This window comes from Lithobates pipiens, unplaced genomic scaffold (assembly GCF_037356315.1).
Source record: "Lithobates pipiens isolate NorthernLeopardFrog02 unplaced genomic scaffold, aLitPip1_a1.2 Scaffold_10, whole genome shotgun sequence".
Lineage (NCBI taxonomy): Eukaryota > Metazoa > Chordata > Amphibia > Anura > Ranidae > Lithobates > Lithobates pipiens.
The window spans coordinates 161666660-161684970 of record NW_027507686.1 but is presented as its reverse complement, the minus strand read 5'-3'; the positions used below and the strand labels follow the sequence as shown (position 1 = coordinate 161684970).

The 18311-nt window shown below is 42.4% G+C and overlaps 1 protein-coding gene across 1 annotated transcript in view; it reads left to right on the top strand.

The window, feature by feature from the left end:
• Positions 1-18311, top strand: part of TALDO1 (transaldolase 1) — a 63426-nt gene that overhangs the window by 34562 nt on the left and 10553 nt on the right. Inside the window, exons 3-5 of the mRNA XM_077458763.1 lie at positions 39-146; positions 3895-4026; positions 14089-14264. Coding sequence (XP_077314889.1) covers positions 39-146; positions 3895-4026; positions 14089-14264 — 416 coding nt within the window. The remainder of the gene's footprint in view (positions 1-38; positions 147-3894; positions 4027-14088; positions 14265-18311) is intronic.

The window sequence follows — 18311 nt, the reverse complement described above, 5'->3', positions numbered from 1 at the left end:
TGCCTAGAGTTCAGTTTTAACAGATTTTTCCTTTTTAGTTCTGAACAGGAACAGATCAACAATGTCATGGACAAACTCTTTGTGTCATTTGGAGTAGAAATCCTGAAGGTGGTTCCTGGTAGGGTTTCCACAGAGGTAGATGCCAGGTAAGGTTTTATAACTCCACCATAAGGTTGTTGCTTCTGAATAATGCACTGGATATATAGCATGCATTCTGTATTGGTATGAAAAAAAACAGGAGCTTTAGGCAATTTATAAATAAAGGCTACACTTCTTCTTTTTTTTTTTTTTTTTTTTTTTTTTAATACTTGGAAACGCAGAATAGTTTTTTTGCTACTTGATCTTTTTTTCCCACTTCATGATTTATAAAACTTGATCTGAAACATAATTTTTTTTTTTTTTGCTGTTCAGTTTTCTTAGATTTACTTGGGTTCTCTTTCTCTCAGATAGGTGTCAGTCTATAAGACCATCTCTTACCTGAGCTCAGTTATAAGACATTAAAACTGTTCAATAACAAAGTTGCTGTCAGGACTTGCTTACTAAAGACACCTTTTTTTTTTTTTTTTTGCTTTGGATGGAGTGGGGAAGAATTAAAACTGTCAGTTTTCATTGCGGTCTGTGCCCTCATTAGGCGGATGCCCCCTTTATAGTAGTCCTGTTTACCATTGTTAACTGCTTGTTTTCTTGGGGTACTTACAGCCTTACATTTTTCTCTGGTAGGAGGAGAATACAAGTAAACACATACCTATCTCTTAGAAGTGAAGCTGCACTATTACAAGGGTTTAAAGTGTCCCTGTCATTCCAGTCACTTTTGCTCAATAGCACACCTGAGAAAAGACAGATCTACCTAAAGGGTAACTCCAATTTTGTGGCCACAAACTATTTTTACAGAATAACAAAAAGTGGCCACTGATTCCTTCTGCCAGTTCTTGCACAGCTAAGGGATGTATCAGCCAGTTGAAAGAACCACAACGGCTGGCAAAGGGAGCAAGTATGTGACCCATGTGGCAGTCACATACATGCAGTGGCTGGGGAGCAGAGGCTTTTCAATTCACGGTTCCGAAGGATGGATAACTATATGCATGCTTTTTACATGTGTGCTACTCGATAAGTGACCAGGATCACTTTAGGATTGGCTATTCTGATTCTTACAAATATCTATTCCTGACTGGCTGTCAAACTAAAGTCACAGTAGATGAAACTGATTTACTTGTAAGAGGTTCAGGCACCTATCAAAATAGAATGTAATTGAGTTCTTGTCCTAGGGTGGCGATACGCATTGCAATAAAAGAACATTCTAAGATTGGAGCATCACTTCCAGCCGCAGTTAAGGTGTGACATAAACCATAATTAGCATGTCCACAAATGCGCTTTGCTGCATGTACACATTTTCTAACAATCGCAAAAAATTTGAACAAGCAGATTTTTTTTTTGGTTTGCCACAGCTAGTGTCAGTTGAGTTGGGGGTTAAGATGACAGTAAGTCTCTTTGGTGTGAGTTGTTCAAGGGCATGCTTCTCTTGCCTTTAAAGAGAGGTCTGCCCATCTATGGCCAGGTTGAGCTACAGCCCTCAAGTGTAAGTATATATGGCATTTCTCCTAACTATACCAAGCAAACCTCTTTTATGTCAGCAGCCTAGGACTATAAAGATAACATGTGCTTTGTATTTTATATCCTTGAGGTTTCCCCAAATTCCTATAACTTGTGCTCTATATATAACTGATAAAATGGTTTCTTTAACAATAGCTTCCACCTCCCTAGTTAAGGCTGTAGCAGCTTCTATCCCATCATTTGACTACTGTTAGAAAGGTAGATCTTGCTTTGAGGGATGATGGAGCAAGTGACAGGCTACTATAAAGCTGTAACATAAAAAATAAACACACAAAGCCAATGTGAAACTCAACGCTAGAACCCATAGACTGCAAGATGGTGTATGGCACCCATGACTAGTGCTAAATATGTAAAAAAGTCAATCTTTAGAAGAAAAATGAATAAGATGAGTCACTTTTGGTAAAGTTTAAGGGGTAATCCCTATCAGAAAGTTTCTGTAGTATTGGCTGCTGGTGATGGCAAGGTAGCTTCAGGTGTGGGCTGGGGACTTGGAGACTAAAAACAAGAGGCCAAGGAAAAAAGGAGAGCACCACCAAACCTCTCCTAGTGTAGCGTAGTTTACAAAATAACGTAAAATGTGCTCAGTGGCTGAGGGCTTGCCAGTGGATCCTATGATGTTTGCCACAAGCGCCGGCTGAAGCCTTGAGGGGACTCAGGAAGATGCTGACTTGGAGTGGAGGTATTTCAGCGCTGTCAGCCTGGGTGCCGCCTACCACAGTGTTTGGTACTGATTGGCCAAGCACTGTGGTAGGTGGCACCCGTGCTGACAGCTCCAGAATACCTTCATGCCGAGAGACTTTAACTCCTTATGTCAGTCTGAATTTTGTAAGGTGCTGCTGGTGTCTGAAACCATCATACCTTTAAAGCTGAGCTTCAGGCAAACTGCTAATTACAATAACAAATATATAGAGGCACTTAACCTGTAAAAGGATTTTTGTCCATCCAGTCCTGATTTTTTTTCCCCACAACTCTGAAACCCAGTACAGCCCTGTCTGCCAGCCAGGACACCTGGATTTTCCACTGCTGCAGCTAAAGCAAACTGGAATATAGTTACTCACCTCAAGCTTCTAGCAATGCAGCAGTTACATCCCTTATTGACTGCTGTCATCTCGCTGGGTGTCAGGTTTTCAGCCATTTGGGTGGCCTTTGGGGGATGATGTCCTGTGCAATTGCATGGGAGTCAGTCATTCTGGCAGATTCTGAATGTGTCAGGAATACTACAAGCAGGCAGGTGTGTATGGCAGCAGAGGCATAGTGCGTCTACACGAGAGCTGCATGCTCTCATCTATTTTCAGGTTAGATGTAGTTCCACTTTAACACTTAATGGTCTTGTTACTCTCCAAGCCTGTGACTGGACAGTGAAAGTAGGCGCAGCAGATCGATGAGCAGGTCTATCAGCATGTCATTTAGCACATGAGCATTGCAACACAACGGTTTGGCTGATTGTCCCTTTGCAGGGGATTGTAAGAGGCTGACAAAGTTCAGATTCAGATACTTACAACACTTTAAAATAAAAAAAGAATGTATTAATACAAAGCTGCATTACTGTCTCCAATATCTGCCTGGAGTTCAGCTATAAACATAATTGACCAGCATGGACTGCTGATCAGTTGCCAATGACGCTCGAATGCATAATAATTGCATTTACTTGATCTGTCATTGATGTCTGCTGCCTTAATAGGCAGATCTGAGCGTGCTTGGAGAATTCATGTTCAGTTATAATATGACAATGTGGTGCTTAAAGCGGAAGTAAACCCATCCAGAAGTGCTAGAAATGTAACACACCAATTGGTTGTGCTCTCAACCAAACTGTCAAACCATCCAATGACTGGTGTCATAACGGATCACATGTGCAGCATCATGGCAGTTGTAGATTAAACAGAGGCAAAGATGGTAGCTTCCTTATCTGAAAATGATAGGAGGATTTACTTGCACTTTAATCTTTAACCATTGGAGTTTAGTTCTCTTAAGCCAAATGGACATTCTGGATAGGATGAAACACTTGTGATGTCTTGGGTGAGGATTATGGACAAATGGTAGGTTTGGGCTTCTATCAAGAGGATCTACTTTTAACAACCACTGCATGTGTGATGAGATAAGTTTCCTAATGACTGCCATGTTGTACTTTGGTAAATATGCAGAATTAGCATGGCGTGATGTGGCAAGCTTTTGGGGATCCTGCCCTAGGTTTGATACGGATTATCCTTTCAGTTTATTTTAGCCATTTTAATATAATTGTCTATTTTGTGAACATAATGCAACTTTTCCATTTTTGTTCTGTAGATTGTCCTTTGACAAAGATAGTATGATTGAACGTGCCAAGCGCATCATTGCACTTTACAAAGAAGCTGGTATTGACAAGGAAAGAATCTTGATCAAGTTGTCCTCAACCTGGGAGGGAATTCAAGCTGGCAAGTAAGATTCTTTTTTGGTAGTTTCAGCCTTTGGATGGAAATGCTGGATACTTAGGTACATATCCGTTCAGTGGACGTGGGTGCCCGAGCACTGAACAGTTCAGATAATTGCACTTGCATCTTCTATAGGCTGGTTGTAGGCCTGACTTTATTGGAACTGCAAGGTATCTTAATAGTCTTATTTGTATTTAAAGTGTAATAAACCCAATAGCAAACATTTAATTGCAGCTTACCAATACTTAGATGTGGTGGCTGCATTGTTTTATCTTTAGTCTTTCCATTATTTTCACCTGGCGATCTACCATGCAAGTCTGTTTTTCAACAGAATAAGCTGACCTGTAGATATAGAAGTTACAGGGATGGGGCAAACCATTTACCACTGGGGGTGATCGGTCTTTATGGAATATCTTTATCCCAAAAGACAAAAAGCTGTTGCTGTAACTGATTATAAAGCAGGTTTAGCTTCAGTTTAATGAATTTAATTCTAGTATATCTAACAACGCATAACCCCCTCCCAAAGGTGCCACTTGTGCTCTTTCATCCAGAGTGGCTGCACTCTAATACAGGAGCTGTTACTAGTCAGATCACTCGGTGAATACAGAAGGGAATGGGGGAGAAAATAAAACAGATTCAGTCGTTGCATCTAATGATTGGTAAGCTACAATAGTTAACATTTTTGGTTTTGGATTTAATACTGCTTTATTGGTATAATACATTGTATGTAATACATTGTTAATCCAGACGACCAATAGTAGAGGTAATCGACTATAGTGGGAACATGTGGAAATGTTCTCTGTTTTTAAAGGAGGGAATTAAAGCTGGCAAGTAAGATTCTTTTTTGGTAGTTTCAGCCTTTGGATGGAAATGCTGGCTACTTGGGTACATATCCGTTCAGTGGACGTGGGTGCCCGAGCACTCAACAGTTCAGATAATTGCACTTGCATCTTCTATAGGCTGCAGGTGTAAAAAAATACTGCGCTGTGAACAGATATACTCAGCTGCCAACACTACTGAAGACTACACAGTTACATACAAAAATTAAAACAAAAAAGTGTGGCACTTAGGTGGCAACAAACCACATGAACCAGTAAGACACTAATTCAAGCGAAGAGTTACATACACTTCAAAACAAGAAGAGAATGTGTAAATACCGTTATATATCAAGAGATCTTACTCCCAAGTGAGAGTGCATGAACCTCATGCACACAAAAGGTTAAAGTGAATAAAATTATACATATACAGTCCATCAAGTGAACGTCTAACAGTCCTTGAAATGTGTAATATCAATCACAATTCCAAACTTGAGGTGATGTAAAAAAGGTGAAATTCAACTTATGATGTGTAGAATACCACCATCACCACCGTGATAAGGAAGGGGAGAGGAGGCTTACAAAATGATGAGGAAGCCTTACGCCTCGAGTCATATGGGCCTGTAGGTTAACAAACCAGACAATCATACATCTAGTGTGTAATCTCCAGCAAGTCTTCAGGTCGTGAAATCATCCGTAGCGATCCTCCTATAGTGCTCATCCAACGAAAATGGGGGGGCTCAGGTATCGAAGACCATGGAAGTAGAAAACTAGCATAGCGTGATACCGTTAGAACATCCAATTTATTAAAAAATGATAAAATTACTCACATTTGGTTCAATCGTAATAACATGATCAGAAAGTAGCGATGTCTGTAAGGGGGTCCAACTGACGCGTTTCAACTAAACAGTCATCTGGGGTGTGGACCCCCCAAACAGCATCGCTTATAAGTACAAAATGACCCCAAAATAACCTATGACACCTGAAGCGCTTGGCACTTCTGGTCACGTTCCGGAAGTGTATATATTAAAAACTCCATATATATTATCCTTACGTATAGCATCATCCCCATCAGAGATGCTCGCCATATATCCAAAATGTAAACAAAACTCTGAATATTTAGATTTGAAAGGTTTTCCACATCTTGGGCATAAATTGGCATCCATCCTGTATCGTAACCAAGCCTCGTTCTGATCACGAGGCTTAGCCATCCAAACAGCATGCAGCGTAGTCAAGCCTCATTCTGAAAACCAAGCCTCACTCTGATTGAGGCCAGGCCATCAAAACTCCGGCATACAACATAGTCAAGCCTCGCTCTGAAAGCGAGGCCAGACTGTCACAGCTGCAGTTTAACCAGCAAGCACTTCCCAGGACCAAGCCTCGCTCTCAGAGCGGGGCCCAACCCACGGACTGGCTGCAACAATCAAGCCGCATACTGCCCGCTTGTGTGTATGAACCCGCCCCACATAACCATAGGGGGCGTTAAGCGACTCCATAGCAACGCCATACATATCATACAGAGTCTACCGGTGTCATGATCTTAAGGGGGGCATCAATATAAACCTTACACATATTTAGTAGATGTACAAAGTGTGTGTATGTGTATATGTATATATATATATATATATAATTATTTACACAAATTCACTGTAAGGAGAAAGGAGGGGAGAAAACCTTTACTCCACCTCAATAAGGGGTCATTAATTTCTCCAAAAAATCATGCTACTAAAATAAAACTACCAATTGGCCACCAATCAAATAGTATTCCCACCAATTACCATTTGTTTTGTATCTATAGACCATTGTAGTGAGTACATCATGCAATCACTACAAATTAAATATACATAACTCGACTGAATAACAATCGATTTTAATGCGTGGATCAATCAAGGGAGGGCCAATGAATAAAAAAAATTGTAAAAATTATTGTCCTTATGCTTGATTAATAAATGAATTTGTCTAGCTCCACGTTCATTCCAAAAGGATGATAAGTCTGTAGCTCTTAGATACAGAATGTTTCAAGTCTTGAAACGCCCCTGGTGTTGGCTCCGCCCCTCCATGGTGCAATATATCTATGACCAGATACTGAGTTCCCATAGGATTTCGAGCATGATGTTGTCGATAGTGATGCGGAACAGTATGTTTCACACTCCCGAGTTTTATTAGTTTGATGTGTTCCGACACACGAGTGGTAAATTATCTTCTGGTTCTACCTACATACTGTTTGCCACAAGGACAAGTCAGTAGATACACTACATTTATTGTGGCACAGGTGCAGAACTGTTTGATCTCATAAGTGCGGCCCGTTACAGTAGATTTAAATTCCTTTGTACTGCCACGTCCACTGCTGTTAAGACAGACCGTACATCTTTTGCATGGATAGTAACCCGTCCAATTGTGAAAGAACATGGGTTTTACAGGGGGGTTGATGATAGAGGGAGCAATCTTACTTTTCAATGCAGGTAAACCCCGGTAGACCACCTTGGGTCTTTATCGTTCCTTAGGATGCTCCAACGTCTTTCAAAAATATTCTTAATTTGTTTGTGCTGTGTAGAGAACTGTGTTAGGAAGGACCATTTATAATGGCCATCATCCTCCCTACGAGGCCTCTCCCCAGCAAAGAAGTTCGATCAGTATCCAAAACCTTCTGCAATTCTCTATCAATATCAACCCCACTATAGCTCCTCTCCAAGAATCTAGACTTCAAGACATCAGCCTGGATTTTAAACGTGTTGATGTCAGTACAATTCCTGCGAAGTCGCAGGAATTGACTCTTAGGAACAGAGTTCAGCCATGTTCTGTGGTGGCAACTATCCACAGGTATAAACCCGTTTCTATCTGTGGGTTTAAAATGTGTGCTCATCACGAACTGACGTCCTGAAATTTCTAATCCCAATTCTAAAAAATTAATCCTAGACATACTAGATTCATAGGATAGGACTATCCCTCTATCGTTCCCATTAAGGACAGAAATTTTTTTTAGTGCTTCCGATGTACCTGCCCATAGGAGGACGACGTCATCAATGTACCTGGCCCACAGTTTCAACTGAGGGTAATCCAGAGCAAAGACGACGTCCTCCTCCCACTTGGCCATAAATTAGCTAGACTGGGGGCAAATTTTGCCCCCATTGCTACACCCTTGGTCTGTAAGTAAAACTTCCCTTCGAACCAAAAATAATTATGTTGAGTTGCAAACTCTAAAAGTTCCAAAATATAGTCCACTTGAAACTCGGCAAGAGTGGGATCACGTTTTAAAAACGTATGTACAGCTTCCATCCCAATTCAGTCGAATTATGTAGATTTAATTTGTAGTGATTGCATGATGTACTCACTACAATGGTCTTATTGATACAATACAAATGGTAATTGGTGGGAATACTATTTGATTGGTGCCCAATTGTTTTATTTTGTTTTAGTAGCGTGATTTTTTATTTTTTTTTGGAGAAATTAATGACCCCTTGAGGTGGAGTAAATGTTTTATCTCCCCTTCTTTCCTCCTTTTTTTCCTTACGGTGAATTTGTTTGTGAATATTTGTGTGTGTATATGTATATAATGTATATGTAATGTATAGATGTATATGAGAGAGATGTGTGTTTTGTACATCTACTAAATATCTAAGGTTTATATTGATGCCCCCTTAGGATCATGACGCCGGTAGACGCTGTATATATGTATGGCGTCGCCCTGTTGCTATGGAGTCGCTTGACGCCCCCTATGGTTATGTGGGACGGGTTCATACACACAAGTGGGCAGTATGTGGCTTGATGATGATTGTTGCAGCCAGTCCGTGGGTTGGGCCCCGCTCTGAGAGTGAGGCTTGGTCCTGGGAAGTGTTTGCTGTTTAAACTGCAGCTGGGACAGTCTGGCCTCGCTTTCAGAGTGAGGCTTGACTGTTGTATGTTGGAATTTTGATGGCCTGGCCTCATAATCAGAGCGAGGCTTTGTTTTCAGAACGAGGCTAGACTACGCTGCATGCTGTTTGGATGGCCAAGCCTCGTGATTGGAACGAGGCTTGGTTACGATACAGGATGGATGCTAATTTATGCCCAAGATGTGGAAAACCTTTCATATCTAAATATTCAGTTTTGTTTACATTTTGGATATATGGCGAGCATCTCTGATGGGGATGATGCTATATGTAAAGATAATAAATATATATGGAGGAGTTTTTAATATATACACTTCCGGAACATGTGACTGGAAGTGCCAAGCGCTTCCGGTGTCATGGGTTATTTTGGGGTCATTTTGTACTTATAAGCGATGCTGTTTGGGGGGGGCCACACCCGAGGACGACTGTTTAGTTGAAACGCGTCCGGTGGACCCCCTTACAGACATCGCTACTTTCTGATCATGTTATTACGATTGAACCAAATGTGAGTGTAATTTTATTATTATTTTTTAATAAATTGGATATTAAAACGGTATCACGCTATGCTAGTTTTCTACTTCCATGGTCTTTGATACCTGAGCCCCCTATTTTCGTGGGATGAGCACTATAGGAGGATCGCTACGGATGATTTCACGACCTGAAGACTTGCTGGAGATTACACGCTAGATGTATGATTGTCTGGTTTAACCTACAGGCCCATATGACTCGAGAGGCGTAAGCCTTCCTCTGAGTCCATGTCATTTGGTAAGCCTCCTCTCCCCTTCCTTATCACGGTGGTGGTATTATTCTACACATCAGAAGTTGAATTTCACCTTTTTTACGTCACCAAGTTTGGAATTGATTGATATTACACATTTCAAGGACTGTTAGACGTTCACTTGATGGACTGTATATGTATAATTAATTTTATTCACTTTAACCTTTTGTGTGCATGAGGTTCATGCACTCTTTCACTTGGGAGTAAGATCTCTTGATATATAACGGAATTTACACATATTCTTTTCTTGTTTTGAAGTGTATGTAACTTTCTTCGCTTGAATTTGTGTCTTACTGGTTCATGTGGTTTGTTGCCACCTAAGCGCCACACTTTTTTTTGTTTTAATCTTCTATAGGCTGGTTGTAGGCCTGACTTTATTGGAACCGCAAGGTGTGTAAATAGTCTTATTTGTATTTAAATTGGTAATGAACCCAATGGCAAACATTTAATTGCAGCTTACCAATACTTAGATGTGGTGGCTGCATTGTTTTTTCTTTAGTCTTTCCATTATTTTCACCTGGTGATCTAGCATGTAAGTCTGTTTTTCAACAGAATAAGCTGACCTGTAAGGTCAAAGGTGCCACCTGTTCTCTTTCATCCAGAGTGGCTGCACTCTAATACAGGAACTGTTACTAGCCAGATCACTCAGTGAATACAGAAGGGGGTGGGGGAGCAAATAAAACAGATTCAGTCGTTGCATCTAATTGGTAAGCTGCAATAGTTTACATTTTTGGTTTTGGATTTAATACTGCTTTATTGGTATAATACATTGTTAATCAAGACGACCAATAGTAGAGGGAATCGACTATAGTGGGAACATGTGGAAACGTTCTCTGTTTAAAAGATTTAAAGATCATAAGATTGTAAAGATCTCTGGACAGGGGTGAAGTGTAATTCCTTTGTTTTCCAGAGATGTTCATGTGTGGCAGGTCTGCAATATGTTGCCAATGTGCAGACAGGAGTGACAATGATTCCCCATAGAACTGTCTTACTAACAAAGTAATAAAATTAGTAAAAATATTATAATTAGTAACTTCCCAAAAGCTTACAGGCAGTGCTGAGTTTTTGAAAGCCCAGCATGTTTTATAGAGTATTTTGCATAAAATATAGAACCTTAGTTTGTAATTTTTTTTTTTTTTTTAAATTGACCAACCATTATGCTTTCCCCTTAAAACATTTAGGAAGTTTGAAATATTGGTCAAATCAGTTTACACCACACTTTATTTTTTTTGTAAAACATGACCTGCTTTTTGACATTTTAACATTGTGCATTTCTTGATAGGTTATAAATTGTAAACTCCATTTTCTGCCTAACTAGTAGTTTAAAGGAAGTCTAACCTGAGCTTTTTAAGTTGGACTTCTCCTCTTGGTCACAGGAGTGCAATTTGTGCAGTGCATCATCCCAACGTCTCCAGTCTGCATCCACCAGCTGCCTTGATGGCAGTCTCAGTAGCTGAAAGACGCCCACTCCGCCCCTCCACAGCTCAGTGCGCCAATGAGCGTGGAGAAGCAGAGAGGAGAGACGCTGACTTAGTCAGCAGCTCTCCTCTCGGATCTGTGAAAACCGAGCCATCGGCGATGTTTCGTGGCTCTGTTCAGTGCAGAGACGGCAGGGGATAGATGCAGCATTGGTCTGATGCTGCATCCACCTAGGTAAGTGGGAATCAAAAAACATGCTTTAATGTAAATAGCCCAAAATTATTTTGAGTGCAGTGGAAAGGGATAAAACCTGTTTTTACTACTATGACCATGTTGGGGAGATTTTCAGTTACTTCCTGCCCAATGACATGTCGTCAGAGAAAGTTGCAGCATGGGTACTGTACATCCATTGGAGATTTCCCTCCCTTCATTTTCAGGTGACAGCGTTGGGAGGAAATCTCTATAATAAGGCCTCTAACAACCATAAAACGCAGACTAACCCTTCCTAGCTCCAAACCCAAGCTAGAAAAACGTTCTAGTTGAAGTGACACTTTAAATGGCAATTTCACTTTTTGGACTAAATGCAATACAGTACACAAAATTGAATGAAACTTTTGATCTTTATTACAGAAAATCTAATAAAATATTGATGTTAAATAAAATAAAAATGCACAGTACAGAAAATGCCTAGAGGGTATATAGGTAATACCATCAAAACCACCAAGACCTGTACTTGGTAGGTGTAAGGCATCCAAGTGGAACAGTAGCCAGTATCCAATTGGGCTTGCTGTGGGTAAGTGTAATATAGTGCTGCTCTACATGTTGCACGCAAATGCGCTTCCATAGGAGCCCACCCTATATGAATGTATGGGCTATAGAAAGTCAGGCAGGGCGGAAAATGCGGAGTAAATAGTCCATTGTCCAATGTATCCAGAGGGGAGAGAGGCATGTTCATAACGGGTATTTTCTGAACAGAAAATATACACCGATGGTAGCTGAGCAGTCTCAAACGTCAAATTCTATTAAATAACAAGTCCCTCAATGGCAATGGGTTTAGAAACAAGACCCTCCTTAGTAACTGCATGGTGTTGCTGTCGGACACACCGCATCTCATAACTGCCATGGTCATCCACCACCAGGCGCAGTGGCCACTATCATCTGGTGGCGGCTGATGGTGTTTTTGATGGTATTGCCTATATACCCTCTAGGCATTTTCTGTACTGTGTGTTTTTGTATAAAAAAAATAAATTTTTTTTATCAGGTAGTATGTGAAGGAGTGGAGTTCAGAGGGTCGGACAGTGGACAGTATGTGCAGAAAAAAGTGCCAAGTGTATTATAGAGGACAGTATTGATTGTATTACTGTAGAAAGCAGAATTTTTCAACACCCCTGTCATGTCTGCTGTGTGAATGGAATTGGAGGCTTTTGTTTTTATACCCATTTTTCTTTGTGCACATTATTGCCTGCTCTGCTACTTTAATGCTGAAAATGCACATCCGACAATAATGGCCCCCTCAGCCCCCCCAGTTTTACTTGACCCCTCGAAAGGCCCGCGCTCGCCCCCGACATCCTCTTTGCTGCTCGGCCTGGCCGTTCATTGGTTAGCGGATCGATTGAAAGCGGCGTAGCCATTGGCTCGCGCTGCTGTCAATCACATCCAAGGACACTGCCCCCCGGGGGACGGGGCCGAGTGATAGTGAGCAGCTATGGCCATAGGCTGTATCACGGGAGCGCGCCCGAAAGCACTCCAAACCATGCGAGGGAGCTTGCATGAAGGTGTTAAGTCCTTGCGGGGGGGAGCCGAGACAGCTGCCGAGGGACCCCAGAAGACTAGGTTCGGGGCCACTCTGTGCAAAACGAGCTGTCCTTGTGGCGGTAAGTATAACACGTTTTTGTTATTTAAAAAAAAAAATTATCTTTAGTGATCCTTTAATAACTATACAAAGCTATGAGCTTCCTCACTGATATTTGTAAATTGTGGCAATGTTGGAAGTTTAGGAAATGGCATTTTTTTTTTTTTTTTATCAGCTAAGACAGAGGTAGGCAAGCTTTTTGAGCTGTGTGCAGAAAAATGTTTTCAAAGAAATTGAGCATGTCTAATTTATAACAAAAATGTAAACTTCACAAAACTTCCTCTCAATCATGAAATTTTTTATAAAGTAAATGTAAACTTCTTTAGTAGTGAGAAATTGGCATCCTGCACTCACACCTCAGATCACCCCCAATTCCTGCAACTCCACGCTTCAGATCAGCCCCAATTCATGCACCTTCCCACCTCAGATCATTGCACCCCGCGCTGTGCACATCTGCCCCGCGCTGTGCACATCTGCCCCGCGCTGTGCACATCTGCCCCGCGCTGTGCACATCTGCCCCGCGCTGTGCACATCTGCCCCGCGCTGTGCACATCTGCCCCGCGCTGTGCACATCTGCCCCGCGCTGTGCACATCTGCCCCGCGCTGTGCACATCTGCCCCGCGCTGTGCACATCTGCCCCGCGCTGTGCACATCTGCCCCGCGCTGTGCACATCTGCCCCGCGCTGTGCACATCGGTAAAAGGAAGCCGAGATGAGACGCATTTACCTAGCTTGGCACACTCATCCTGCTGATCCAACTCTCGCATACAGCCCACGTGCTTGTATGTGATGTATGTCACATAAAAGCATATGGAATGGATGCGCAATGAGCAGCTCAGGTAGCGGCATTTTCTGAAAGCAGAGGGCCTGTGTGCAGGATCATAAGTTGTGCACCTGCTGAGAGAGTGCGGTGCTCTGCGCCACAGGAAAAGTTGGGTGTGATTTTCATTTCACTGAATACTGGCTGTGGCTCAAAGGGACACGGATTGCAGGGACCCCCCAGCCCCCCCCCACAGAACTGCACCCAATCTCTTCCCCTTCACAAAAGCTGAGGATCGCAGCAACGGCAAAGCCATCTTTTACAATGTGTGAGGGCACAGTGCGCCCCCCCGTGCAGGTGCGGTGTGGGGAATGCTGAAATTGAAATTAGTTTGTGTATCACTGACACTTCCCTGCTCTGCTGATGGGGAGAGAGTCGAGTGCCGGCAAGAGGCTTTGTGTGCCGGGGGTTGCCCCACCCCTGAGCTAAGATTTGTATTAAAAATGATCAATACAAGGCAGGTTGTTCCTTCAAATTAGTAACCTTGATTTTTTTTATTTGTAAATTATTCTTATAGGGTTCTTGAAGAGAAATATGGAATACACTGCAACATGACGCTGCTGTTCTCTTTTGCTCAGGCTGTGGCCTGTGCCGAGGCTGGCGTTACACTCATATCTCCATTTGTGGGCAGAATATTGGACTGGCATGTAGCCAACTCCGGCAAGAAGAGTTTCGAACCAAATGAAGACCCAGGTACATTTAATCATAACTTTAATATGAGTAAAATTTTGTGACAAAATGCTACGCTCCCCAACCTCTAAAAATGCTCCAGTTTTTATTGCAATGTGCTTTTGAAGTGGTTGTAAATCCTTTCTTGTCTTTTATCTATAGGTAAGCCGAGAATAAGGCTTACCTATAGATTGTGGAAATATCTCTTAAACGTGTGCCATTTTGGAGATATCTCACTTGTAGTGCACTGATGACGACATTGGCGCGCAATTTTGAAGAAACGGACCACCGCGCAGTTTCATTCCCCAGTGTGCCGTGACTGACGGCTCCCGCGTGCATTCTCGGGAGTGACATCACGTGGCTCCAGCCTGTCAGAGCCGGGGGTTCACAGCCGGAAAGGAAGAGGGTCGATGGACGCGGCCTGCACTGGGGACAGCGTGGGATTCGTTTGCAGGAAAGTGTCATGTAATGGGCTAGTACGCAATGCATTCTAACCCATTATGCTTTTAATTTGCAGGCCTTGGGAGCAGAAGAGAAAGTAAAAACCATTGGGGCTTACTTCCTCTTTAAGAGTTTAGAACAGGCATGTCCAAAGTCCGGCCCGCGGGCCAATTGCGGCCCGTGTTCCGGTTCCCAACGGCCCGCCTGGTGATTTTTGACACTTATATCTTTTGTGGCCCCCCTACGAATCTGAGTGTCAAGGCCATAAAAGATATAAATGCTGGCTGCCTTGGAGGGGACAGGGAGGGGTTGGAACGAGTGCCATGCATAAAGGCGTATTTCTGATTTACGTGACGGACTCTGTAATAGGAAGAGTCTGCCTTCATGGCAATGGTGGGGGGCTGCTGCCTTCATGGCACTTGTGAGGCTGCAAAGATGGGCACTGACCCTTATTTTGCATCAGTTCTTTAAAATTACATTTTTTTTTCCTGAAACTTCATCTTAAAGTGAAGGTGCATGTTATAAGCCAATAATACTGTATATCCAAATGACACTCCAAAGCTCATCTCTTCACCATACACAGCCACAAAGGCAAGAGCATTCTTGCTGGGCAGTGTATTCGCGCTCGAACAAACACACTTAAACCAAATTTTAATGGTTCAAAGAATGTCAGGCAGAATGGTCAGCCCTCAGGCATGTTCACTTAATCAAATCTGGCCCTCTTTGAAAAAAGTTTGGATATCCCTGGTTTAGAAGTTCACTGTAAGACCCCTTTTACACTGAGGTGCTTTTGCGCTAACACTAGCCCCTGAAAAGCCCCTGAAAACTGCTTTCCATTCATTTCAATGGCTGTTTTCATACTGGGGGCGGTGCAAAGTGTTCTCCAAGCAGGATCTTTTTGGGCACATTTGGAGCGCTTTAAAAAGCTCCTCATAAAATGCTCCTGTCCATTGAAATGAATGGGAATCTCTTCCCAAAGTGCCGCAGAATGGCTTTTTTTTTGCGCAATAAAAGCAACTTTTTTATGGGCAGTTTTTGAGCGCTTTAGTGTGAAAGGGGTTTTACTGACTCTTGAAACAAACTTCCTTGCATTAGTGTCATCAGTACATTAACCTGCAGTGCTCCTTTTTGTAAAAACTATTTTTCAGCACTTTTCATTGTTCAGCAGATGGGGTCTAGAGGGGAGGGCAATGAAATGAGGCAATGAAAAAGTATTCTTTTATAAAATGTATATCACTGCAGGTTTGTGTGCAAAGGAAACAATAGAGCACAAGTCTGTGGAAAAAGTCTGTAAAGGTGAATGAACCCTTCAGAATTACCTTAAAATGGTTGTAAGGCTGGGTTCACACTGCTGCGGGGGGAGAACCGGATGTGATTCGCACAGCAAATCACATCCGATCTCCGTAGCGCTGCGAGTTCAGCCATACAGATAGTATGGCTGAACTCGCAGCGGTCCCGCAGCAAACTCGCACGGGACCCTTTTTTGGGTCCGCAACGGAATCGGATCGCATGGGGGTTCACACCATGCGATCCGATTCCTGTGCGAGTCGGCAGATCGCACTGCGATATGCCGACGGATCTGGGGGTGTCATTAACATAACATTGACACCCCCAGCCGTCCGCATAGGGCAGTGTGAACTGCCGGCGGGAGGTGTGCGATGCGGGAAAACGCCGCGGATTCGCGGCGTTCCCGCATCGCAGCAATGTGAACCTAGCCTAAAGGTAAAAGGTTTTTTACCTTAATGCATTGTCTGCATGAAGGTAAATAACCTGCCATGTCGGCTCCCCCTAGCCCCACCAAAATACTTACCTGATCTTGATCCAATTCTGTATTGCAGCAGCACTGCTCTTCTTTCTCCTCACCCGAGGCTTGGCAACAGCAGGAGCCATTAGCTCCTTCTGCTGCTGTTGGTCAAATCCCGTGGACGAGGGGATGGGGGTGAGCTGCACTGTTAGACACACATAGCTTGGCTCAGGATTGAGCAGGTGTGCCCCCATAGCAAGCTGCTTGTTATGGAGGTACTAAGAGGAGCAGGTGGGAGATCCCATAAGGCAAGGTCAGCACTGCTTTGTGCAATACCCAGAAGTATAACATGTCTTATTTTAGAGAAATGTAAGCCTTTACAATCACTTTTACCACTTCAGCTCCAGTAGATTTTACCCCCTTCCTGACCAGAGCACTTTTTGCGTTTCGGTACTGTGTCGCTTTAACTGACAATTGTGCGGTCATGTGCCATTGCACCCAAACAAAATGGACGTTTTTTTTTTCTCCCGCAAATGGAGCTTTCTTTTGGTGGTATTTGGTGGTTTTTATTTTTTGCGCTATAAATGAGTGACAATTTTTGAGAATTTTTTTTTTTTTTTACTTTTTGCTGTAATATCCTCCAAATATATATAAAAAACATTTTCATCAGTTTAGGCCGATATGTATTCTATTACATATTTTTGGTAAAAATAAATATCGCAATAAGCATATATTGATTGGTTTGCACAAAAGTTATAGTGTCTATAAAATATGGCATTTAATGGGGTTAATTAGGGAGTAATTCTAACTAGGGGGAATGGGCTTCAGGTCGCATGACAGTGATCACCGATCTCGATGATGGGGAGCAGGGATCTGTGTCATGACACAAGTCAGAACGGGGAAATGCTTTGTTTATATTAGGTACTTCCCTGTTCTGAGGCTCCGTGACGCGATCGCCGGGACACGCTGTACGTGGCGGGTGTGCACTTGCTATCCTCGGCTAGTCCATCTATCACTCCCCTCCTCCCAGACTGACAATGCTGCTGTCCAAAGCTGCAACTGTGCTCCATCTAGAAATGGAGGCAAACCGAAAAAGGAGGTGTTACTAGCCAGATCACCAGGTGAAAATGGAGGGGAAGCCTAAAGAAAACAAATGCAGCCACCACATCTGATTGGTAAGCTGCAATGTATTTGATTTTTGGTTTACGGTTTAGTACCACATTCAGGTGACCTCGTTGGTACTATATGCTCAATAAAAGTCATGGTATTTGGCATTTTAGACTAGGGACTGGCTGGGAAATGTTCACTTTAATGCAGTTGGCTAGCTTTATCATGTACAACTACGTGTGCGCCAAGAATACCTATTTTCATGTAATGTTTGCTAAAGTGTGCATTGTTCTATTAAGGACCATTATAAGAATCTAGTTATGCAGGTTATGTGTTCATATGTTTTGGTGCCATTCATTTGCAGTGGCAGCACTAAGGGAACACGCCATGTGACTGTTTTCAATGCATTTCCACCAAAATGAAGCATAAGGGACCAGTGTGAAGATATATAATTTAAAGCAATACATTTTCCTTGAGCTTTTCTTGCACTAAAGATGACAAGGTGAAAAGGCCAACAAATTCATATTTCATTTCACCATATTAAAAAGCTAAATAATATTTATATAATATAATAATTTTTTTAACTCCTTTTCGGCTAAGTGCATACTGCATTTTTGGTTTCGCTACCAAAATTTCCATTCAGTGCACCTAATGGTGAGCTGTGAGGTGCTGAGTTGGGGAAAAAAATGCTGCATTTTTTTTTTTTTTTTTTTTTTTTTTCCTGGTGAGTCAGCATGCTGTTTATTTGAATAGGCAGCTCTAATGCAACACATGCTCAC